We start from the raw sequence: 26885 nt of genomic DNA, 5'->3' as shown, positions 1-26885 counted from the left end.
CTCTCTTCGACCCTGGCTTTGGGAACTCTCCCAACATTTCTCCCTGGACGACTGTCTCCCCTTTGGGCTTTGCCAACAGGAGGCACGCGAGGGAGGCAGGGAGGTTGGAGAGATCTCCTGTTTGCTTGCTATCTGAGTGAAGGCCCTTCACCACAGCAGCATGGATGGTTCCAGAAGCTAGCATTTACCCCACTCAGCCCCCACCCTCATTCAGCCTCATGACACTCTAGAGAGACAAGAGGCCAGGGCCCCCACCAGGCTGCCCCTGAGGTCTGAACCCCGAGATGCAGGGCCTCCTGTGAGCTGCCAAATTCTGATAACCCCAGCTCTTCCTGTCGCCACTCCCTGCCCCAGGGGTGGGAGCTCTTCTTTCAATCACTCAGTTTTCTCAAGATTCCCATTGTGCTCGGTCACTTCTCCACTGTGAGACCTACTGCTCAATGCTGCCATGAGAATCTTTTGCTTACTCCTCCAAAGAACATAACCCTTTCCGCGTGGTTGATTACCTTTGCCAACCCTGAAAAGGCCATACCTCCTCCACGTTTCTGACCTAAAACATCGCATGCAGGGAGGAGAGACTGTCCCAGTTAGCAGGAAAAAACGACCAAAAACCATTTCATCTATTAACAATCCAACAAACAGCAGATCAGGATTTTAATAACGCATAGTAGCTCAACGTGACAGCAAACTCCCTGAAGGCTTGTGTTGAAAGTGCTGCTTGGCGGGTGCCTAAGTAAAACCTTGTCCTGTTGATGCGAGCTCAGCAGACAAGCCTGAGAGTCTCAGAACCACCAGTTAATCAGGTGACAGTAAATGTTAACAGACTTTAGGGACTTCCCTGGCGGTCCAGTGGTTAAGACTTTCCCTTCCAGTTCAGGGGAGGATGGTTTCGATTCCTGGTCATGGAGCTAAGATTCCCGTATGCCTTCCAGCCAAAAAACCAGAACATAAACAACAGAAACAATATTGTTACCAAATTCAATCAAGACTTTAAAAAATGGTCCACATAAAAAAAAAAGTAACAGATTTTAAGTTTGGGTCAAAAGATTCCCAGAGAAGGAAATGGCAACCCACTCCAGTATTCTTGCCTGGGAAATCCCATGGACAGAGGAGGCTGGTCCACGAGGTTCAAAAGGGTTGAACACAACTTATCAATTAAACAAGAAAAAGAACAAACATGCGCCAGATATCAAAACCAAGATGATCTTTTCAGGGAAGGGGAAGTTAGGAGGCCTAAAGGTTGAGTGACAAGTGGTTTTTGACACCTGTTTTACAATTTTTTTGGCAACTTCCCTGGGTTTCCCTGGTGGCTCAGATGGTAAAGCGTCTGCCTGCAATGCGGGAGACCCGGGTTTGATCCCTGGATTGGGAAGATCCCCTGGAGAAGGAAATGGCAACCCACTCCAGTACTCTTGCCTGGAAAATTCTATGGACTGAGGAGCCTAGTAGGCTACAGTCCACGGGGTCGCAAAGAGTCGAACACAATGAGTGACTTCACAATTCACAATTCAAAAATTACAACTTTATCATCAAAAAACAGTACATGTTATTATTCTGTGGCAAAGACCACTATTCCTCCCAATTTCCTTTCTCTTCTTCCATCTCATTGATTAACTCCTCCTAATCTCGCAGTCTCACCCATGTTTGTGGACATGTAGAATACAAACACATGCCCAGCATCCCTCAGAGTGAGGACATTCGGTCGGCGGGACATAGCTGAAGGTGATGTTAGAGGTGGACCAGCCACCCCTTTCTGCTTCCATCCTTCCTACTGTGCGGGCGCAGACCACGAGTTAGTGACCGAGCAACAGGGCAGAAGGGGCACCGATGCCAGCGATGTCATACAGGACTACCCAGGAGTGGCTGGGTCAGTGCGGGTATTTACGTAGCTAGGAAAAGTCCTAACTTTTTAGACTTCTGTTAGTTACACTAGTCAAATCTGGATTTTGACATAAACCCCAAACATCTAAGCACCACCCTTCACGTTCACATGGAACCAGGAGAGCCCTCCCTTTTCCCCGGGACGGCTGGGATGATGGCAGGAGCCCTCTGTCTCAGGGGCATCCAGAGGCATTATGCACACTGAACAGGCACTGAAAATGCTCAAGACGGATGATGCTAATTTTCAACACACAACTTCCTTGGAGCAAAGGAAGAATATCTGTGATTACTGTAGGGCATTTTCAAAATAAAAGGTGGTGCTTTCAGTGTGAACCTTATTAGATGCATATTTTAAACTTAGAAGCTTCACTCAACCTTGCCTATGTAAAAATAATGTATCCACAAAATATACATGACATGGCTTTGATTTTCTGTGCCTGCAAAATGTCTATAAAAGTATTTATTTGGTTTAGCAGACCTGCATTGATTATTTTCATGATATGAAATTAGTTCCCAGGAACTGAAACATAATTTATATGCTGGACATCTAATTCTACATGAATAGAAATCTAATATGGGTTATACCTAAAACCATGTGTCTAACAACCCAAGTCAAAGAACCACTTGCATTGGGATTCCCTGGATAAAATAAATTCTTAAATATAAATACTCAGACTTATCGGGCTGCTGAAGCAATGGGGCAAGACGTAGGACAAGCCAAGCAGTGTTGCTCCAAGAGACCTACTTGAACTGGTCGGTAGGATTTTTCTGTAACTGTGAAGTGTGTGCTGCATATGAGAATTTAACAACAGAACTGAAATCATGTTTGATGAATAATACGGCAGGATCAGAGAGCTGTTGGAGAGCAACACAGGAGCTTGCCAGAGTTTCCAAAGATGATCACAGGGTCCTCGGGCCTGAGGACCGAGGATGAAGTGCAGGCACCACCCACAGACAAGGAGTGTTTGTCACTGGAACAGAAGCTTCTAGAAGGGTTCAGGCCTGTCTTCTCCAGCCAGTAAGACACGGCTGATGAGCAGGAGACCAAGTTGTTATTATTATCCAGTTGTTCAGTCATGTCTGACTTTTTGGGACCTCATTGACTGTAGCCTGCCACGCTCCTCTGTCCATGGGATTCTCCACACAAGAAAACTGGAGTGGGTTGCCATTTCCTTCTCCAGGGGGTCTTCCTGACCCAGGGATCGAACCTGTGTCTCTTGAGTCTCCTGCACTGGCAGGTGGGTTCTTTACTGCTGGTGCCACCTGGGAAGCCCTATGCAAGGACTAAACAGGCATAATTCTCATTTTTAAACACTCCAAGTATGGAGAACAATATCTGAGAAAAATAAGAAGTGGTGGAACTGAATCAGTAAAAAGAAGAATTAGTCTTCACAGCACAGAGACAGGACCAAGATCAGTAAAGTTAACGATGCGTTTACTAAGCCTCATAATTAACCCCACAGTGATGACTTCAAGTTCTTAACACTCATTCACTAAATGGAGGTTTAAAAGCTCAGACTGCTCAGCAACCACAGTTCAAAATTACATGTGGACGGTGCCGGGGAGACAGCGCGGGAGACAGCGGGGTGCGCATCCAGCACAGACCGGAGGCTTGTCCAGTTGTGTTCGCCTTCCAATCACTTCTGTTTTTCTCCATCTAACCGTCAGGTTAGCCATGATGCACCCCAAATTAGCTAAACAGCAACTTTTATAAAGCATCTAAAAACTCAGAATCATATTGATGCTTTTTTATTTTTTGGTAAGGGGCAGGTGGAAAAACAACTCTGCAAATATGATTATATATGATGATGTCGGATCTGTGATTCCCAGGACACTGGCATTTCTTTTTTTCTTCCTAACATCCTCTTTCCCATAAATCACCTCCATGCTAAAATGACCAGACGTTAAAAGATTAGCTTACAGAACTACATCCTAGAAACAATAGATAAACTGAAATATTTCGACAGTGACATTTTTAAACAGGCACTCCACAAAGTAGCGCAGACATGGCCTGCCCCCGCGCGGTGCTCAAGTCGTTTCAGTCGTGTCTGACCCTCGGCAGCCCCAGGGACTGCAGCCCGCCAGCCACCTCTGTCCATGGGATCCTCCAGGCAAGAGCACTGGAGTTGCTTGCCTTGCTCTCCTCCAGGGGATCTTCCCAACCCAGGGATTGAACCTCCGTCTCATGCTTGTCAGGTGGGTTCTTTACCACGGAGCCATTGGGAAAGCCGGAACATACATTTTTACTTCAGGAAAAAAAGTGTGACTCAGAAGTAAACAAATGATAGTGTTTTCCTCTTTCCCCATTTTAGGCTGTGAGCTCACTGAAGGGCATAACTGAAGGGCAGAAATCTAAAACTCTAGGACACCCAATCCTTTTTCACTGATAATTCAAAACAATGAATTCACATCAAATTTGCATAATATAAGTATTTTCACTCTTTTAAGCACCCTGAAAACTACAGACAAATGATTATGCTTTTCGAAGGAGGAGGAGAAAGGGAAGGAAGAAAGAGAAAACAGGATGTATAAAACTAGAACTGCAGGTTAACCCAGCCCCGGGGCTCCGCGCCAGGTGAACTGTCAGGGCCCAAGGCTGGCGCTGGGCAGATCCTGGGTCTACCTGCCGGACAAGGGGGAGACTCAGGGAAGCTGTCACCAGGCCAAAGCCACCAGCATGGCTGACAGCGTGTGCACCAGGGTTCGACCCAGGTCACTCGTACCACGCGACTGACGTCGGCTTTTACTTTTAATCACCAGCACGTCCTGGGGAGGTACCTGCCACACAGGAGGCAGAGTAACATCAAAGGAATTCCCCCAGGATATTAGGTATTCATGGGGGTTAACATGCATAGTTATCAACCCACTTATTTTTAAAAAGAGAAATGTATAAGTGGGATAGGAGCCTCATCCTTCTGGCTCCCCCCATCACGGCTCAGGCTCAAGGGCAAGTCCTAGACCAGGACCCTGGGCCTCAGCAGAGCCCTCCCCTCTAGGGGGACCCTCCCCCACTCTTCCCACACCTTCCAGCTCACACCCCCTGCCCTGCAAGCCCGGGAAGGAATAATGTAATCAACTTGAACGCACCTTCCCTAGGAATCTCGTTTCGTTAATTCTGGACTTATTTGGGTTTTCTGAAATTTCAGTGAGAGTCAGAAGAAAACACCAGAGAAGCACTATGTGATGTGCTGTGCTTAGGTGCTCAGTCTTGTCTGACTCTTCGAAACCCCAAGGACTGTAGACGGCCAGGCTCCTCTGTCTACGGGGATTCTCCAGGTAAGAATACTGGAGTGGGTTGTCCCGCCCTCCTCCAGGGGATTTTCCCCACCCAGGGACAGAATTCAGGTCTCCCAAATTACAGGCAGGTTCTTCACCATCTGAGCCACCAGGGAAACCCTGGATTATTGCAAAAACACGAGGCTGCTGCATCTCCTGACCCTAAACAGAGCTTGTCTCCTGCTTACCTGTTTATAGGACACACATTCTTTTTTTTTCGGAGTGGGGGGAAGATTTTTCTTTAACTTTTAAACATTTATTTTTAATTGAAGGATAATTGCTTTACAGTATTATGCCGGTTTCTGCCCTACATCAACATGAAGCAGCCACAGGTATACATAAGTCCCCTCCCTCTCGAATCTCCCACCCTCTAGTCGTTACAGAGCCTGGTTTGAGTTCCCTGCATCATACTGCAAACTCCCACTGGCTCTCCTTTTCACACATGGTAATGTATGTTTCCCTTCTACTCTCTCCACTGTCCCACCCTCTCCCCGTGTCCCTGCCACCCCGACCCCACCCCACGCCGTGTCCACAAGTCTGTTCTCTATGGACAGACACGTTCTGATCAGAAGCCAGAGGCATGCTCTGTGGTTGCCCCAGGAAATAAACCTCCCCACAGCACAGACGTGGCCTCCACTACCCTCTGCTAGCTCATCTCAGAGAGGAATTCTAAGCTGTGTATGCCTGGGCTTCAGGTCTCTTCTGCCTGTGTCAAATACCCACAGGTTCCAGTTCCTTACACTGCCTGGGACAGGAAGCATGCACGAAGGCTTATAAATCATTCAGCTGTAGTCCCTGTATTCTGAGAACCTCAGGGAAGTCTCTCAGGGAGTAACTACAGTCATCCAAATGCTCAAGGATGCTAGCTTCCCCCCTACCCGCCCCCCACGAAGTGAGTTCCCCACCTTTCTTTCCGAGGCTCATTCTCCTTCACTCCAGCAGTCAGGCAGGCATCTAAGAGGGGTCGACACCCCAGGAGTCCCCCATGTGCCCGCCATCCAGCCGCTGGACACTGTACATTCTCCAGGTAGACAAACGGGATTCCAAGTGGTGGTGTGCAGATAGGAATGCAGGTTTCTCTTGCTTTCTGCTTCACCACAGACCAGTCCAAGCCTGCTGGCTTTGTCTGTTGTTTTAGGGTGTCAGTTATCCAAACAAAAGCAGCTATGAGGAGCAGCACTAGCCCCTAGATTTAAGAAATAAGTATATCGAATACATATCTAAATGGAAAGCACTAGAAATAAATCCAGGAGCAGACTTAATAAGGCATTGCACATTTTCTGATCTTTCTTTTTTTAACCCATAAATACTCTGACAAGTGGATTCATGCCTCATCATCTGATGAGAGACGGTGGGCATGAAGGGAAGTAGATTGAAACCTTCACTTGCAGGGTGTTAACACATTAAAGCATCACAGTATGGTTTTCTTTTTTTTTTTCAATAATGTTATCAAGTAATGCTGCATGTTCCACTTGGTAATTTTAATTTCATTTGACTTTCATCACTGCATATATGAGGCAGTTTTAAATGAAGCCTATGCCAACCAAGGAAAATCGGTAGTTCTTTGGCAGGAAGGAATCTCCTGCAAGAACACTGCATCTTTCATGTTACTTCCATTTCTGGTCAATAGGTCACAAGAGGCCACAGCTTCTTAGAGCATCTTGTCAAAAAGTGAGGCATGTAGGAGCTGTGGGGAGAGGTGCACAGCAGTAACAGAATGAGCAGAAAGGTGTGGAAAAGGGTTGTCTCTAAACTTAGAAATGAAATTTTAATTTCTCATTAGCACTGACTCATCACGAGAGTTATGGGTGTAACTGTGAAGGCTCAGTTATCTTAATTAAAAAGAAATGGGTATTTTCAGAAAAGGTAATCTCTGTGTGTTAGAAAATTCTGAGTAAGCCTGCTGGACTTACCGTTCAGAGGCAACATGCTGGGTGCCCAAACAGCAGGCTGGGGTTTTCTAGCTACTCTGTGGTCAAGAAAACATATGCCTGACATTTTCAACCTTGAAGGAATTATTCTCATATTCAGTACCCACTGGGACCCAGAAACACTAATCAACTTCTCCACAAATGTCTCATAACCAAAGAAGGCAAATCTTCTGTCCAAGGGAGGAAAAACTTGTTGAGTAAATTTATTTTCATGAAGAAGTCAAAAAAATAGTAGGAAAGGCATCATAATTCATTAGAAAATAAAAATAGTGAACATGAATATACTACCTCTGCAGTTACCTTAAGTTTGCTTTTCTATAATATTAAATATCTATTTCTCAACTGTCACGACAACGTCCTTTCAGGTACTGTCTGCATTTTATCAGCCCTTTGAAGCCATAAATCACTACACAAGATATGTCTGCTTTCAGACACAAGTAGCTGGTATTTAAGCTAAAGAAGGAGATGCAAATCAGAATACAAGTTGCAAGTCACTCTCTTTATCTTTGGGAAGTGATTTTTTTTTTCTTGCCAACATAGAACAAAGACTTTAGTGTTGACTTTTTCTCTCTGAGTTGCTAGTTAATTGGGCAGAGGTCGAGGATGGTAACTGCCTCTAGGGAAACAGGCCTATTCACTGTAAAACGCTGTACTAGACTCTGCCGTGGCTGTCTTCCATTCAGGCGCAGGTACGGCTGGTAGTCTTCCAGTGGCAGTAATTCATGGGAAGGAAGATGAAGCCAGGTTCATTAAAGTCTTCCTCAGATTTCAAAGGGGATGATGAAGAGAGAATCTAAGAATACCCGTGCGGAATACGTATCCTCTGGCCCACATTTCAGGCCATGCCAGCGCTTCTCAAGCTGCAAGGCAAGGAGGACCTGTGGAAAGCTTGGCCTTGGGGGCTCTACCATCCTTGCAGGTTTGAGGTCGCTTTTCAAAGTTTTCAAGGTTAACAACTGTGTTTATGTGCCCTGTGCTTTATTTATTCTCTCTAAAGTCTTTTTTATTTTATACTGGAGTATAGTTGATTAACAAGGTCATGTTAGTTTCAGGAGTACAGCAAAGTGATTCTGTTATACATACACATGGATCTATTCTTCTTCTTTTCCCATTTAGGTTATAGCAGATTACTGAGCAGAGTTCCCTGTGCTATACTATAGGTCCTGTTGGTTATCCATTTTAAAAACAGCAGTGTGCACATGGAAGGAAAGCTATGACAAACCTAGGCAATGAAATAAAAAGCAGAGACATCACTTTGCTGACAAAGGTCTGTATAGTCAAAGCTATGGTTTCTCTAGTAGCCATGTATGGATGTGAGAGTTGGACCATAAAGAAGGCTGAGTCCCAAAGAACTGATGCTTTCAAACTGTGCTGCTAGAGAAGACTCTTGAGAGTCCCTTGGACTGCAAGGAGATCAAATCAGTCAATCCTAAAGGAAATCAACCTTGAATATTCATTGGAAGGACTGATACTGAAGCTGAAGCTTCAGTAATTTGGCTACCTAATGCCAAGAGTTGACTTACTGGAAAAGACCCTGATGCTGGGAAAGATTGAAGGCAAAACGAGAAGAGAGTGGCAGGGGATAAAATGGTTGGATAGCATCACCAACTCAGCGGACATTACTTTGATCAAACTCTGGGAGGTGGTGAAGGACTGGGGAGCCTGACATGCTGCAGTCCACAGTGTCACAGAGTCGGACACAACTGAAGAGACTGAACAAGTGTGTACATGTCAATTCCAAAACCCAGGCTATCACTCCTCCTCCCCAGATCCTTACATTTATTTTTTTAACTTTTTATTTTGTACTGGGGTATAGCTGATTAACAGTGTTGTGGCAGCTCCAGGTGAACAGTGAAGGAGCTCAGTGGTACATATACATGCATCCATTCTCCCCCAAACTCCCCTCCCATCCAGGCTACCACACTCACATTTACAGAAGTTATATGTGTCGTGGTTTGGAGCTAAATGATAACTATGAAAAGAAGAGAACCTCAATTTCATACTGAAAATGTACTCCTTTAAAATACCAAGGTACTTGGAAGTCATTCTCTTCTATTAGCATATTTTTGGAATAGAGAATTTTAGAAAACTATCTGCTAAAAGTATTATTCTCTTGACCACCCACTAAGAGCTCCCTGGACTGTAAACAAATTTATTTTAATTGACCACCACAATGGAAACACTCTCTTGCAAACTTCTTTTATAAACACTGGATTTCGAATTGCCCAAGTCCCCATGAAGAGCAAGTTAATGAAACTGCATGCCTGTATTTCCCCATTCTACCAAGTCTTTGCTTAAGCACTAAAATCTAATTATATATTTTACATGATCAAAATTTCCAATCTTGACAGTGATTATTTAAAACTAAACCCTCTACCATAGTCAAAAAATCTGCATGTGTAATGAGATTTCAGTCTTTTCTATGCCATTATTCTAAAAAAGCTCTTTGTCATCATTTGTTCTGTACCATAAATGAGCTTATTTGCCAAAAAATCAAATGGATTTTAAAATTCATTTTAAACACCCTGGCAAGAGTTGGTAGATTTTTGAACATGGGATTTTAAACACTTTCTTTTACAAGAAAAGATGTAAAATCCTACAGATTGTCAAGGTAAAAACACTAAGACTTACATAAGACACCATGCTATATTAGTGACTATGAGACAAATTATCAGATTAAATTTTAAGAAGTATAATGATGAAACTGTCTATAAGCTATGGTAAAATACTAAATTTCGTGATGAAATACTGGGAGAAGTGGGTTGGATATAAATCATCCCAAGTAACCAGAATTAAAACCTCTATCTAATAAGTCAAGAACTGTAGAAAATGTCTCATACAAGTTTTCAAATGGCTGTACAAAGTAGACCTTTGATTTTTCAGCTATAAAGGCCATGACTAACCAACAACTCCAGTCCAATATAACCTATCACAGGGTAAATTTTTCCAGGCAAACATTTTCCATCACAAGCATATTTTTCTTAACAGCAATAAACAATCATGTAAACAAAAATATCTTAATTTAACTCCACTAGGTCTTTAAGTCATTTTTGAAATGTTTAGACAAGTGACTAATGAGCCATAAGTCTAAAATAGCAGTGGAATCTCCCTCCCAATTTTCCATACCTGGACATCTTTATCCAGGTACCTTTGATATATTCTGGCAAAATGAGGCTCGCATGACTCACTTAAGTATAGGGATCACTTTGGTTTCTTCTGGGGGGATAAAGGAGCTCTTTTATAGAATAAGAGATGTTAATAATATATATATGAAATATCTGGGCTTCCCAGTTGGCTCAGTGGTAAAGAACCTGCCTGCCAACGCAGGAGACATGGGTTTGATCCCTGGGTCGGGAAGATACCCTGGAGAAGAAAATGGCAACCCAATTCAGTATTCTTGCCTGGGAAATCCCATTAAGAGGAGCCTGGTTGGCTATAGCCCATGGGGTTGCAAAGAGTTGGACACGACTGTGCACGTGCGCACACACACACACATGAAATATTTCCTTTAAATTCAGCAGAATAAAATTATTTGAAGTGCAATAGTAAATGCTGATGAATAAAGAACCTCTAGAGTACATCAAATAGGGACTCTGTTAACATAGTATTGTACCTTATTCTATATTTTTTTCTGTTTAGCCTTTCTAAAGAATTTATCAAAGAAACTTCTCCCAGAAACATAGAGATATTTCACTGGTGTTATGACATCACTTCTCAACAAGTACAATTCTTAAAACTCTGTATAACTGTTCAGAAGTGTCTTCTATACTGCACTGAAAACCCAAGGCTGCAATTTCACTTCAGTAGCTGGACTCAGTGGGGTTGGTTTGAAAGGCAGGGTTCTTGCTGGTAGAGTGAAGCATTCCCATCACTGTGAAGCTACTTGCAAACCTCGCTTACACTCCAGAGAGCATTTTATCATAGGGTTTTCTTTTTCCTTTCCTTCTTCTAGTGTTTTCATCAAAAGGGAAAAACCAAGAGTCAAAGGATAATTACAGACAGTCTCATAAATAAATATGTTGGCACACCCCCCTTCTCGTAAGAGTGACAAAAAAAGTTTTGGCAATTTCTTTTAAGACATCCTTACTCTTTAAGTACCAACTCTTTCAATAAAGAGCAAACATCACTGGTGAATATTTCAATCCTAAACCACCTTATAAAATATTGTATGCACTTCCCTGGTGGCTCAGTCAGTAGAGAACCTGACTGCAATGCAGGAGGCCTGGGTTTGATCCCTCTGTTGGGAAGATTCCCTGGAGAGGGGAACAGCAACCCACTCCAGTATTCTTGCCTAGAGAACCTCATGGACAGAGAAGCCTGGTGGGTTACAGTCCATAGGGCCGCACTGAATCATATTTATAAAGACAAGAACTACAAATGCATAAACAATGTGTAAGCTGGATAATCACTGAACGCGCAGTTTACTATTGAGCAGAGTAACATCCCTCCAAAGGACCAAATGTATTCTTAAACCCAGGGACCCAATAAAAGATTTAAAAAAAGAGAGAAATGAGGTCATCTCTGCTATACTACTCTCATGCAGAACGGCTCCCAACAGTATGTGATTTAATTTTAATTCATCCAGTTTAAAATATCCTTGGTAATAACATATTCCGACTGCTTGGCTTGGAAGCCTCTTAGCAGGTTCGTTGGTATTGATATAATGCTGCAGCTAATTGTACCTTCTAGATTTGGGAGACCGGGCTGTTCTGCGGCAATTCTACAAACCTAATTAGATAATGCAAAGTTAATTTTTTCCTCAAGTTTCTGTGTAGCGGTTCTTATACTCGGTGAGCTGGAACAGGCCTCCCTACTGGTGCGTTTAAATGCTTCTCAGGAGCCAGTCTTTAAAACTCTCTGAAGGCCAGGGAGCCCAGGAGGGAATTTATAATGGTGCAGAAATGAGAACGTTTCTCATTTTGAAATATTCAGGATCTTGGCAAATGAAGCAACTGCAAGTTAGTCCTCCTCTCTCCAGAAAAGACTGAAGGAAGTCTTGGGTAATTGCAGTTCAGCGTGTCTTACTGCTGCTTTAGGGATCACGGGACTGAACCAGAATTAAACTGTAGACCTCATTTCACAAAACTAGCACTACTGAAATGCTAAAGCACACAGTTTTGTTATTGTTTCTTCCTTTGGTTACACATCAGCCAAATTAATGTATTATTAAAAACTAAAAATTTCCTAATAGCCTCAATATAAAATTCCTCTCCTTCCCAATTTCAAATAGTAAAATGTTGTTCCAGCCACTGTTTTACAAGTTACTGGGTTTCAGATTAAAAGACTGCTCCAAATGCCTAATATGTATTATCGTCCTATTTTAATATAATGTATATAGTATACACAGTATGTATTATCAAAGTTACATGACTGTGGTTCAGCTTAACATATATGTACATATGTGTCTATGTCTGCACATGGGTCGGGGGTGGGATGTGGAGAGGCACCTAAGTCAGAAGAGAGAGAACCCCACTTCCCAGGTGGCTCAGACAGGAGAGAACCTGCCTGCCAGCGCAGGAGGCACAGGCTCGGTCCCTGGATTGGGAAGATCCCCAGGAGAAGGAAATGGCAACCCAGCCAGCACTGTGCCCTGGAGAACTCCGTGGGCAGTATTCTTGCCCGGCAGACTATAGTCCTTGCGGTTGCGAAGAGTTGGACAGGACTTTGTGACAAACCAACCAAACCATGTCATTTGTGGGCAGTCCCTCTGCGGGAGTCACACTTCTTGAGTAAAACCCTCCTCTCTGGCTGGATCTGTCGTTTTCCCCTGGGAAGGTGCGTGTTCTCTGCCTGAATGTTTCTCCTGAGCCAGCGTACCTGGGGTTCAAGTTAACTGGATGCTCCACAGGCCCTCCTCCACCCCCGGGACCAGCCAGCAGTGCAGGCCCTGGGGTTCCTGCAGTTGCGCTTCTCTTGCATCCTTTGTTCTCAGCAGTTCTGGTTGAGAAACACTCTCCAAGCCATCCTCCTTCTGTCTATAGCACTGATTCCCACTCTGGGTTCCGTCTAACCTGCAGACACCCCAACTCCACTGAAGTGGAATCACTTTATGCCCAAAACACACAAATGTTTTATCTTACAGCCCCCAGCTCTACTCATCCTCTGAACCACCACTTTGCAGTCTTTGCAAAGACTCTCAAAAATCCAGTCCCTAGACTAGCAGCTTCACCTGGGAATTAGCTACCATCACAAATTCTCCGCCCCACCCCGGACTTCCTGATTCAGAAAGTCTGGGCAGGAGGCCAGATGACCCGGGTTCTAACACACCCTATGGGCAATTCTGATGCCTGCTCAAGGTTGAGAACTGCCGCTTCAGATGGTTTGTTCCTTCGGAGGAACCAGCATTGAATCCCCACCACCTCGTCCAGTGAGCGCAGCTCCTGCTCCCACCAGCCACACTGCTAATTCTATCATCATCACCTTCCTCCCCATGCACTCGCTTTCCTGGCCCCCTCCTGTTTAGGGTTTGGCAGGAGCCACGGAGATAGTTCTCTCCTCCCTGAAATCCGGCCTCGGCACTGTTCCAGACCACCCTGTGGAGCCAGCTCGGAACATTCAGAGTACTCAGTGTTTCAGGCGCAGGCTCTGTTTCTCTCTCCAGGTTCTCTTCCAGCCACCTGTCCCCAGGGTCTGCAGAGATCTTTTCTGCTTCTGCACGCCCATTCCCTGTCCCCGTGCACTCGACCTCCAATCCTCCCTCCCAGGGACCAGCTGTCTGACCGCACCCCACTCCTCAGGACGCCTGAGAGTGACTGTGTACATGACCTTGGGCGGAATTCATGCCTCTGGAACTCAGGGGCCTCCCTTCTACAGTGAGGATTACAGGAGACTGCGCTAGAGGGATATTACTACAATTAACCTCACAGAGGACTGACTGTGTTATCTGTTATCACCATGCATTTTACTGCCTGAGAGGATCACCACTGACCAGTGAGGAGACAACAAGGGTTTGCATCTAATCAGGGAGTCAGCAGCGGAATGTCACCACTTCCCAGCTCCACCTTGGAGGCTTCCAAAACGCTGCTCTTCCAGCCCCATCAGTAACACCCACCCCGGTTCCTTAGCCTCCCATTCAGTGCCTTCAGAACGCGGCCCAGACATACTCTTCCAATCTTGGGTTCCACTGCTTGTCATGAGTAAAACCAGCCTCCATTTGGTCTCGTCCAGAACGCTCTTCCCTGTGTGAACCCCACCCTGCTCCAGATGGAGCCGAACGCCAGGCTCTGGCCTCCGAGCATGCACCTCCTGCAGCTGTGGTGGGACCTCTGGGTGGGGGTGACACCCCCCTGGGGGTGCAAGAGGGGACGGAGCCTGTGTCCAGGACATCCCTATGTATCCAGCGCCCAGCCGGGAGCCACGGGGGTCCTCCATTTACTACTGAGAGCAGATGGAAGGCTGGAGGTTGGGAGGTATGGTAAAAAGGCCTGATTCATGAATGAAAAGAAAACTGCTGTTTTAACAGACAAATACCTTCTGTGTGGTCACTGGGTCAAGACCCGAGCAACATCTTTACTACGTCAAAAGCTTTCCACCTCCTCCACGGCACCGAGTCTCTGAGGCCTGGAGCGACGCGTGGCGCTGCAGTGACACTTCTACTGAGGGAGTGACTGCCATGTTTACACGGCAAAGACTCTCCCAGCTCTCACGTTGTTAATACACCTCCTACCCTTTCACCCTTCCCTCTTCCACCTTACAGAACCCAAACAGAAAAACATTCTTGAGATTCCCTGGTGGTCTAGTGGCTGAGACTTCGAGCTCCCAATGCAGGGGACCAGGGTCCCATCCCTGCTCAGGGAACTAGATCCCACATACTGCAATTAAGACCTGATGCGACCAAAAAAAAAAAAAAAATCATTCTTTTCATAGCCTCAGGTGGTGTCCATTCTGCTCTACAGAAATTTCAAATTCTTGATTTCACTACTTTTCTTCTTCTGTCAGATTGTGCATTTGTTCTACAGGGATGAAAATTAGAATCCAAAATATGAACAAAGACAACAATTGAGATTGAAGCTGAATAATCACAACCTGGTTCCAATGTTTGAGAGCTGTTCAAATCTTGCTGACCAAGCTTTTTTTTTTTAATAACTCAAGTTGGAAATTACAAATAATGTTTACAAATGGCCCAAGCTCAGGATTCTGACGTTCATTCATAATGCATTACTTTCTCTCTCTCATCTCTAATTTACTATTAACTGATCTAATGCAGTCTTTACCAGAACCAAACTGAAGCCGGTACCTCATCTCCCTTTTCAGGCAGCTCGTCCCATCACAAAATAGTTTCCCAACTTCTGTTTCCATGCTTTCTTTACTAGTAATTGTGCACTCCCTGAATGGCTGTTCTAAGCCTTCTCCACCTGCTAAGGAGACATCCTGTGACTGCTCCCAGAGTAAAGGAGGGGAAGGGAGGGGGAGGCCAGAGTAAGGAGGGGAAGGAACCAAGGCCATCTGGGTGCTCAAGTCTCTTCTTCAACTAGGATGTGATCCCTTTAGAGCAGGGGCTTTTCCTTGAGGCCGTCTTGGTGCTCTCAGTGGGGTCTGGAGCAGGGGGTGGGGGTGTGTCCCAGAAATTAGAATTGTATTTTGGGTATTCATCCCTGAAGAATGAATGTACAATCTGAGAGAGGAAGAAAAGTAGTGCTATCAAAAATGTGAAATTTCTAGAGCTGAACGGACACAGCCTGAGGCTGTGAGAGGAATGCTTTTATAGTCAGGGTCTGTACAGTGGAAAGGGGAAGGTGAGGAAGTAGAATGTGTATTAATAGCACGGACAGAGTTCTGTGAGAACTGGGAGAGAGTGGCAGTCACTCCCTCAACAGATGTGTCAAATACCCACCGAGTGTTTGCTAAGCCCAACCATGGCTCTAACAGGACTGATGTCTGACCCTCCACCACCAGACGGAAAACACTTCCACCGAATCGACAGACACAGAAATTCTTAGGGATGTCTGCATTTCCAGGGCGCCCAGCCCTGCAGGGGAGAGACGTGGATGAATGCTGCAGCATTGTGGAAGGGGAGGGAGAAATTCCACGAGCAGAAAACATGAATCCTGCCTCTCAAAGACTCAGTGCTTCACAGGCATCTTTAAGAAATGTGACAGCTTCAGAGTCCCAACCCAGGAGAATGCATGTGTATGTAAAACTGCATTAATTTCAGGAAGACTGTAGAACCCAAATTTCTTAGACTTGGTAACATGGGAGTTTTCCTCTGCAGGAATGGGAGAGGACAGCAAAACAGAGAACAAAAGCCAGTCCTGGGGCATTTCACTTGGGCAACTGAAACAACAGTGACCTCTTCTGACACTACACTTCTGCTAAGTGACAGCTCCATCCCTAATAAATGAGCTTTTGTTTGAAATAAAATATCATGGTCAAGGGCAGTTTTTCTGGTTGCAGCCGATCACAGCTGAGATAAAAGGCTTTGCTAGGGTAGAACCTGACCAACTGGGTAGCCAATTCAATCACAGCCTCATTAACCAAGGCTCCTTTCCACTGGTCTCAGCTTATCACATAAAACCTCTCCATCTAGCAACAGGTCTTGAATGAGTCCTACTCTGCATGCCCTGAATCTAAATGACATTAATAGTTTGACTCAAGCAACATTAGCACATACTGAGAACCACCGGCTCACATGCAGCTTCTCACCAGCACTGAATTTGTTATAACAGAAGCACAGACAATCTTCCAATATCTCCATTTTAGACCTTTATTTTTGGAGGCTAATGATTCAATGTTAAACACTCAGGGCTGGAACCTTGGAGAAATGGTCTAGGAGATACTGTAATTTATTTAATTAAAGGAACTGTCTACACTTTGGAAGTGCTAAACAGATGGTTGTAGTACAAGCTGACCTTAAAATATTCTGAGAACAAAGCCTAAAAAGATAAGTCTTCACATTAGAACTGCAAAATGTAACATTAGAACTTACGGATTTTGGTCTTCAGAACCTTCCATGTAATAAACAACCTGTCACTCTCCTATCACTTATTGGGTGCCTCTGGTCACCTTCCTTCTCCTTCACTCCCTTGTGCAAACACCTAGTCCTGGTACCTCTGCACCTCCATTGAATAGCTCTTGAATTAACTGACTTTTCTCCCCTCCCCCTGTCGCTCTGCCAATTCCATCAACGTCACATCCCACCAGGGCTATTATAACCTCCAACAGGAATTCCCATCTGCTCCTGCTCAAAACCAATACCACCAGAGTGATCTCTTCAAAGCACAAATCTGATCGTGTCTCTCCTCTATGTAAAAATCCTTCCACGAGCTTCATCTTTGGAGTTGATGGCTGCTCTAAAGACCTGATCCCTGGCCTGATCTCTGCACCCTCACTCTTCATGTCCTAACTGTTGTTGCTCAGTCATGCCTGACTCTTCATGACCCCATGAACTGCAGCACTTCATGCTTCTCTGTCCTTCACTATCTCCTGGAATTTGCTCAAATTCCTGTTCATTAAGTTGGTGATGCCTCCAATCATCTCATCCTGTTGCCCACTTCTCCTCCTGCCCTCAATCTTTCCCATCATCAGTGTCTTTTCCAATGAGTCGGCTCTCTGTATCAGGAGGCCAAAGTAATGTTCTAACTCCACTGGTCTTATTCTTCCTCAGATCACCAAACTATCTCCTACCTCAGCGTCTTTTTGCACATACTCCTCCCTCTCAGGCCTGCCCCCCTCCCACTCCCAGATCAACAGTGACTCTTCTTCAGATCCTCAGAGTCTAACTCAAAGGTCATTTCTTCAGATAAGGCTTTCATGCCCAAGCACCACCAATTTGTTACCCGCTGTGGGTTTTTTTTCCACAGCATGTGGCACAGTTTTTATTTATACATTTGTGAAGTCTTGATTAATGTGATTTTTGACCCAGTAGCCTACATGATTCAAAAGTTTAGGGGCAAGGAGTATTTCCCTAACAACTAGCACCAGAACATAGGAGATACTCAAAAATGTTTGTTGAATAGATGAAAACTTATCCAACAGAGTATGATTTGAATGGTAAGATCACCTTTCACATCATTCACATCAGAAAAACAGCAAGAGGCCCAGAGATGAGAAAGTGAAAAGCAATGTGTTTCTGTTGTCTTGACCATAGGTGACCTGTTTTGCTGGGCAGATCTACAGGAGGAAGTAGTCCAGGGAAAAAGTACCAGGCTGCCAGCAGACTTCTGTGCCTGGAACACTGAAAGATTAAGGCAGGAAGCTACATGGGGTGAACCCGCCAGGACCAGCTTGCTAGAGTAGAGGCAGAATTTGTATTTGGTAAATGGGATTATTCCAGACTATCTCAGGTCATTTATCAGAATCCAGAAAGTCCTATAAATGGACCAGCATTAAGGAGAGGCAGATGTTTCACCATGTTTCACCATGGGTGGAGTATGTGTAATCATAAAGTAAAAGACCAGATGGGGGAAGGGAAACTCAGGCATCTTCCCTAAGCAAGATATCCTTGGATAGCTGCATCTCAGAAGCTCTTAGCTTAGTTTTGATTAAAAGGGAGCAGTAGTACATTATTTGCGCTGTTATGACTTATTGGCTGTTATCTTCAACTGCTTAGTTAATATTTACCTGCAAACTTAATAAAGACGTTTGGCTCTTGAGATACATAAAACAATCTTCTTAATGTTAATTGTTTGAAAGTCTTAAAAAGCTAGCTTTGGTCTTTGGCAAATGGCAGAAATTATACTGGATCCACTGATAAACTAATATTCAATAAACTGGACCAAAAATTAAGTTATAACCACCCTCTACAGCTATTAAATGAGCTCGTGGCCCAGTCCCTGTATTAGCATTTCATTATTTCAGGACCTTGGGGCTGACACTCCATCACTCCTTTGGAAGATTCTGTCATCTGAACTGCAGGACATTCTGAATATGGCTAATTCTGTCACTCTTTCCTCAGTTTCTCCCCCAGGAAATGGCGTTTAAACGTCTCTAGCTCTGTTAAAGGCCATGTGTGATCAGAAATACTTTCAAACAATTGCAGTATTCGGTCGTCTTGGTAAGTCATTTTGAAAGCAAAATCATAAAAAGGTTACCATCACTCCATGAGAGCTGAGGGGTTTAAAACCACAAACACATTCAAAAGGAAAACTGGGTAATTTTTATTATCCTTAATTTAAATGACTTTAAGGGAAACCCCCCACCCCTCCAAGACGTTACAGAGATCCCAGCGCCAATAAGTCTTCAAATAGACGCTATAACTTCAGAGTACATCTCAAGAGTAAATCTAACCCCATCACAGGGGCAGGAGCTGATAAGGAAATCTCTTCCTACGATTCTTAGTGTTGAGAGAATGCCTTGTCACAGAACTTCCAGACGCTAACTTTCCAGAAGGAAAGTTAATAAAGGGGACCCTTGGATGCAATGCAGATGCTGTTTGCAGAAGGCGCTGGAAGCGGCACGTCTCCCACCCCACCCTCCGTCCCCCGCCCCGCCCCGCCCCGCCGCGGCCTGGTCGCCCCCCGCCCCCGGGAAGGAGGGGCGCGGCCGAAACGGGGGGCGCGGCCGGTCAGCGGTCACCTACGTCCCGGGGCGCCGATGGAGCCCCACCGCCGGGGAGCGTCGGGCGGCGGACAGCGCGTCCGGAGGAGCCCCTCAGCGCGGGCGGCGACGGCTCAAGTTAGTTTGGGCGCTCGGCCGCAGCCAGGGGAGGGGCGGGGAAAGGGGTGTTCCGGCCCGACGGGGCGGCCGGGGGAGGGGCTCCGAGACTGGGGGCCCGGGAGTGGGCGAGGGAGGCCGGTCCCGGGCGAGGCCTCGGCGGCTCCTCGCCGCTCTCTGCGCCGGAGCCTAGGGGGCGGCGCTCTTCTCGGGGCCGGGGGCGGGGCCGCGCGCTCCCATCCTGGCGGACGGTGGGGGCGCCGAGGGCCGAGCAGCCGGAGGGCGCCCGAGACGCGCGGGGGCGGCGGCTGCCGGACCCCGGGGCCTGGTCCGCACCGGGCGGTGGCGGCGGCCGCGGCCCCCTCGCCTCCATCAGGCCTGCCCGCGCCACAGGCCGCAGCCCGGACCAGCCCCGCGTCCCCGGCCGCCGCGGCGGCGGTCCCGGCCCGGCCCTCCTCCGCTCCCGCCCGCGGTCCCCGCACGGAGGGCGGCCGCCGAGCCTCCGCCGCAGCGTGGGGCGGGGAGGCGGGGAGGCGGGGGCCGGGCTTGGGGGTCCCCCACCCGCCGCGCCACCTGCGGAGCCCGCGCGCGACCCACCGCCCCCGCTCCCGCCAAGCGCGCGAACAAAACAAGTTGCAGGTCGCCGCCGCCGGAGCGGGGCGGGCGGGTCACTCACCCTCATCCTGCTCAGCGGGCTCGGCTCGTCCGGCCGCGGGGACAGGGAGGACCAGAGGACCACCAGCCCCAGGAAGCTGCCCACCACCAGCAAACTGCGTAAGAGGAGCCCGATCTTCAGCCTCATCTTCCTCCGGCGGCGAGAGGCGCACAGCCCGGCGCAGCCGCCGCCGCCGCCGCTCTCCCCTCCCCTCCCCTCCCTCCTTCCCCCTCCGCGCTCGCCGCCTCCGCCCGCCCCCGCCGCCCGGCGGCCGCCCTCCCCGCCGCCGATCCGGAACTCCCCTCGCCGGACGGGCCGCCCCTCCCCTCGCTCCCTCCCTCCCCGCCGCCGGGTCTGCAGTCCCTGCTCCGCCGCTGTCCGCTCGACCCCTCCAGGTCCTGCTACCTCGCGGCTGACTAACTTACACTCTTCCCCAGGGCTGTCCTCAGCCTCGGCCCCAACCGCTCAGCGCTTAGAAGCTGCCCGGGTCTCCCAACTTTTATTGTCCATTGGGGCAGTAACTCCGGCCTTAACGCCTGTCCCGCCGCCCCCCGCCGCGTTCCCCCAGCCCCCGCCGCGGGGCCGGCTGGAATGGAACCAGGAAGTCGGGGCTGCAGCCGCTGCCGCAGCTCCACGTGGCTGATTTATAGCCGGGAAGATTTTTTTTTTTTCCTTATTGATCGTTCTCGCTTCTTCACACGGCTCCTTAAGGAGGTGGATTTGTAACCGCCAGGCCCGGTGTAATGTGCAGATATCACCGTACCGCGGAAGCACTCTTGGAAAGCGGACGTGTAGTGCGTCGTCGCCCTGCCTGGAGCTAATTAGAAGAAAGCCAGCCTGGTGTGAAGTCAGCAATACCTTGTTCAAGGGCTCAGTTTTATGTATCCCCAGGACCGAGGATTTGGGGGGCGCGGGGCTTAAAAACAATACTCCACCCTCATCGCTTCCTATTTCAGTCCCGATTTTTGCCACTCATGGAGGTTCCTTGATTTGTGTTTTTTAAAAGCCTTTCTGCCTGAAACTTAGATTACCCAGGAAGGGATATTGTCAAATGTTTACTCACATGCCCCACCCAGAGGAAATAATTTTTGTGCCCCCTGTCTCTCAGTAAAGATGTCAGTCACCTCACCTCATTGCCGAGTTCACATGATTATGCTATCCGTGTGAGATAGCCTAATTGCCTAATGGAAGCTGAACAGTTTGTTTGATTACCTTATCCTAAGTTTGGGGATGGTAAAGATGGATCCTTCTTCCTGTTAATAAAACTGTCTCTTACCTGCAGGTACTTTAAAACAAATATTTTTAAAACATGGTTGTTTCAATCTCTAGAATGACATAGAGAATTTGAATCATCAGGCTAGATAAAGAATTTGACCGGACCAACTCCACATGCTTCATGACTTGGGTTACAGTACCTAGTACATTGGGGAATTCCAATAGATGCCCTCGTGTCAGAATTTCCACACAGTATTTGCACTGAACAACAGTGGGAAATGTAGAATGGGTGACAGCATGTTCAGGTCTGTTCTTGGCTGGATAATTGTGCACAGTAATGCGAGTCAGCCCGGTACATATAGCACCTGGAGTACTGTCAAGGCTTGAATACAAATCACCGTCTGACTCAGCATTTTTATCAACAGCTTAAATCAAAACCAGTTGCTTTTCCTGTAGGACAAGGGAGACTTTGCTGAAGACCTTTTTTTTTTTTTTTTTTTTAATGAAAAAGACCTGAAATATTTAATTGATAAAAGTATGAATCGCCTGGGTCGTGGAGAAAGTTACCACCCACTGCTGGGTCAATTCAGGTTCGTATGGGGACCTAAGCATTACCTGTACCCAGGTGACTCTGACCCAGCTCATCTCTGCACCACCTTCAGAGAAACAGTGAAAGGAAGGTGTGCTTGGGGAAAGCTTTATTTAGATCCGAGGTTCTCGGCCTCTGGGATCTAATGCCTGATGATCTGAGGCGGAGCTGATGTAATAATAATAGAAATAGATTGCACAATAAATGTAATGCACTTTAATCATTCCCAAATCATCCTTCCCCCCACCCCAGTCTGTGGAAAAATTGTCTTCCACGAAATCAGTCCCTGGCGCCCAAAAGATTGGGGACCAATGACTTAGATAACTGGAAAGCAGGAACAGGGTCATTTCTAGACCTCACTTGGGCTGTTTACAAATGAGGAGGATTCCTCCACAAAACTGCCTTCCCTAGACAGAGTCTGGGCTTGGAGAGGTGACCTTCAAGGGGTCTTACTCCAATCGCAAGAGGGAGTAATTCCATTTGAAATCAGCAGCTAAGGTCCACCAGGAGTAATGAAACCTTTCATTTGTGCTCTCATTTTCACAGTCAGAGGAGACAGTTTTTGATTATTAGGGAACTAGGAATCTTTATTTGTACTGTTACAAGCATAGTCAGGCAGGTGTGCTCACTGAAAGTGCTCCTTATCGCTTGCTAAGGTGAAGAGAAGGAGTCTGGGGCAGAAATGGTATTCAGAGAAGACCCTGTCATCCCTGTGTGTTTTGCACAGAGAACTTAAAATATGTGTGAAAGGACACAGAATTAGAAGTTGACCAGTGGGTGTGTAGCTGTGAAAGCCCACAGTTCCTCTGAGCCCTAACAATGTTTAAAAGAAACTCAAAGTATGAAATACATGCCTATTGGAAACACTTGCAGCCAGGCTGCCTCAGCAGAATTGACACAGCTCTGCTTAGAAAATGAGCTATGTGTCCACAGCTCAGGTCAGGGTCAGTTAACCTCTCTGAACCTAGGGCTCTTATCTGCCCAATAGCGATTACAGAACCACTTCACTACATCATCGAAAGGAGTAATGGAGGTCAAGTACATACGCAAATATAACTTCAGATAGAGGAACAGGGCAAGTCCTGGTGTGTGGGAGTATAATTCTTTTTTTTTTTTTTTAATGAATACTGTTGCAATTGTTGTTTAGTCAGTCGTTTCCAACTCTTTTCGATCCTACCGACTGTAGCCTGCTAGGCTCCTCGTCCATAGGATTCTCCAGGCTACAGTGGTTTGTCAATTGCTTCTCCAAGGGATCTTCCCGATCCAGGGATCCAACCCGAGGCTCCTGTATTGCAGGCAGTTTCTTTACCACTGAGCCACCAGGGAAGCCCAAAGTTATCTCTTACTGCATAGCAAATTACCTTCAAATTTGGGGTCTTGAAAACAACAAACTCTGACTGTTTCACACAGTTCTGAGGGTCAGGAGCCCAGACTGACTGAGCACGCCTCCCGGCTGGGTGGCCCTGGCTCAGGGTCCCTCCTGAGGTTGCTGCCTGGCTGTCAGGGGGGCTACCCTCATGGCTTAGCTCTGCCTGGAGGCATCCGCCTCCGAGTTCACTCCCAAGGCCTGCAGGCAGGCCTCCCTGGCTACTGTGGGACATCTGTCACAGGGCTGCTCCAGACGAGACCTCAGGCTCCCTCCAGATGGAATGATAGGGAGGGAAAGGGGGAGAGAGAGAGAGAGAAGACTCCGGGAGCTGCAGTCTGGTGCAGTGTGGAAAGGGGCCACGCAAAGGTGTGAATACTAGGAGGCCAGGGGCTTCGGAGGCTTAAGAACAGCGTTGGAAATCAGCATACTCCTTTTTTTCACTTATCATTTGTAGTAATTCAGTTACCATTATGCTACACTGAAGTCTTTCAAAAAGAATCCAGGTCTTAAATAATTGCTCATTTCCGATTCTCTTGCAAGGAAATACTCTGTATACTCTGTGTACTGTCTTCACTTCTTCTATTTTTTTTTTAATGAATTATTTTATTTTTTTATTATTTTTTTGTGTGTGTAATAAAGTTTTATTAAAGTATAAAGGAGATAGAGAAAGCTTCTGACATAGGCATCAGAAGGGGGCAAAAGAATACCCCTTCACTTCTTCTAAAATGAAGGTGTTGGACCAAAGAATCTTGAATACCCCTACCAGTTCTGAAATTCTGAAATTGACCTGTGATGTTAATAGATGGTTGAGACTTTTAAATTTCTATTCTTGTGTGGAATACAACCAAGTCAAATTCTGCCTCTATACCCGCCCCCCCCCCCCCCCCCCCCCGCCCCGCATGGAGTACTATTTCTGTAATAAGTTTAAAAAGATGGGTAATTCCTGAGTTGTGCTCATCTGGAATAAAGACTATTGTCACTGGGCTTCCATTTGATGAGGTTAATGGTCTCCTACAGTGTTGTGAAGGCAGAAATGCTTATTTAAAAGCACTTTTAGATTGAATGACATAGAATACCACCTCTCTGGGAGCTGGGGCTGTTTCCAGACTCCCATGATTCAGAGGGCTCTTCTGATTCGACCGTTTATTTAAGTGGTGAATGAAACACATTCTATCTCCTAACACTCTTGTTTGGAACCCCTTCAGCAGCTTCTCTTTTTGCTCTCAGAATTAAGCCCAAACCTCCCAATTTACTCCAAAGACTGTAGCAAGCCTGCCTCTGCTACATCCACAGCCTTAGGTGGCCTGCAAGTCCTCTGTCCCAACCTAAACTACAGCTACGTTGACTTTCTCCTGTTTCTGAAACAAGTCAAGTTCTCTCGCTCCTTTTTTTTTTTCTTTTTCTGGGATCATAATGACAACTCAGTTATTCCCTTACTCAGAACACTCTCTTAGTTTCAAAACCAACTATCTCCTACCAAACTCCCAAGCATCCTTCAGAATCAGTTTATACATCTGTTCTTCCAGAATGCTCCAGTTCTCTTCAGACCCCAGCCCTTGCCGCATGCTCTCCAATCCCCCGTCCACATCTGGTCATGGCGTGTAAGGCTCGGCCTTAGCATTGCTCACCCAGTGGTCTGTCACCCCCACCAGGCCTTGTCATCTGCGGTTGTCTCCCAGATTTTTGCAGTGCCTGACACACGGGAGCTGCTGTGCTGGGAGCCAGGAAGTGAAAGCAAATTCCCACATGCTTCTTTCCACAAGTTCACTCTGTTTTAAGCAAATTTGGAATCATTGTGTGATAGAAGATAAGCTGCATATAAGTACGGGAGTAGAAAATATCCTTGTTAGAAAGTAACTGAAGAAAAGGTGAACTTTCTGGGCATCAGCAAGATGCAGTATGACCTGCATGCATGCTAAGACACTTCAGCTGTTTCCAACTCTGCAATCCCATGGGCTGTAGCCCACCAGGCTCTCCATGCCATGGGATTCTCCAGGCAAGAATACAGGTTGCCATGCCTTTCTCTAGGGGCTCTTCCCTACTCAGGGATCAAACGTGAGTCTCTTGCATCTCCAGTGGCAGGTGGGTTCTTTATCACTAGCACCACCTGGGAATCCCTGCACTATGACATAATTGGGAAGTAAAAGATTTTGAATTAGCAGTTATCTGCTCCCTCTCCAGCCTCTAATTCTCAAATCTTTCAAGGTAATCTCTCTGCATAATCTCTCTGCAGTCTATACCTCAGTTTCTTTATTTGTGTGCAATTTGTATGCACGGACAGCAAGGAGATCAAACCAGCCGACCCTAAAGAAAATCAGTCCTGAATATTCATTGGAAGGACTCTTGCTGAAGCCAAAACTCCAATACTTTGACTACCTGATACAAAGAGCCTGCTCATTGGAAAAGACCCTGATGCTGGGAAGGACTGAAAGCAAAAGGTGAAGGGGCCGGCAGAGGATGAGATGGTTAGATAGCATCACCAACTCAATGGACATATATTTGAGCAAATTCCGGGAGATAGCGGAGTACATGGGAGCCTGGCATACTGCAGTCCTTGGGGTCACAAAGAGTCGAAACAACTTCACAGCTGAACAACAGCAGCTCCTCTGAAATGTCTGAAAAGGCTTCTTGCACAGTCCATTATTGAAAACAACATAATTATTTTTATAACTAATAACGAATATATCAGGTACTTCTGTCACTAAAAAATAAAAATCATAGAAACTAAAGCTACACACTGCCCCCTGCTTCACCTCAGCTATGAAGTTCTTTACTTGTTTTCCCTCACCTTTATGAGTTTCAGTGTGTTTATACAACTTAATGTGTATAGAGGTGGGAGTGCTTTTTCTCTCCCGTGCTTTAATCATTTTGAATTAGCAGATCTTAAAAGGCGATACCCTGTAAGTGTTCTGTGAAAGTATTTTAGAGGTAGGTGGCTATGCCCTTATGTAGGGGCAGGGGAAGGAGGGTTCACTGTTCTACATTTTTATCTGACCACAATGAGTGCTGTAATTCCTAGATAATAAACCGAAACTACCTATCTGCTCAACAATTGGGAAGTTTATACTCCCAAACTGTTGTACTACCTTGACAAATTTCAGTTTTGAAGACTTTTTCCATGTCATTTAACCACACTCTGCCGAGAACTTGAATTTTTCTTCCGTGAATTTCATACCTTAATTTCATGAAATTTTAATCCTTGAAGGGAAATTAGAAATGTGACTAGACAGGTCTCTCACTTTATGTATGACAGGTGGGTTCTCTGTGCCTCTTACTGACAGGGTTTCTTTCTGCTCCACCTCTGATGTGTCACAGTCATGGTTTGACAAATTAACAGTACAGTCATCCATCCGCATCTGAGGGAGAGTGGTTTCAGGA

At 46.3% G+C, this 26885-nt stretch overlaps 1 protein-coding gene across 2 annotated transcripts in view; it reads right to left on the bottom strand.

The window, feature by feature from the left end:
- GALNT7 (polypeptide N-acetylgalactosaminyltransferase 7) overlaps positions 1 to 20534 on the bottom strand; it is a 132925-nt gene extending 112391 nt beyond the window's left edge. For both annotated transcript variants that reach the window (XM_065908159.1, XM_065908157.1), the window contains exon 1: positions 20356 to 20534. In XM_065908159.1, coding sequence (XP_065764231.1) covers positions 20356 to 20481 — 126 coding nt within the window. In that variant the 5' untranslated portion in view covers positions 20482 to 20534. The remainder of the gene's footprint in view (positions 1 to 20355) is intronic.
- Between the last annotated feature and the right edge of the window lie 6351 nt (positions 20535 to 26885).

This window comes from Muntiacus reevesi, chromosome 17, assembly GCF_963930625.1.
Source record: "Muntiacus reevesi chromosome 17, mMunRee1.1, whole genome shotgun sequence".
NCBI lineage: Eukaryota > Metazoa > Chordata > Mammalia > Artiodactyla > Cervidae > Muntiacus > Muntiacus reevesi.
This window is presented reverse-complemented; position numbering and strand designations above follow the sequence as displayed.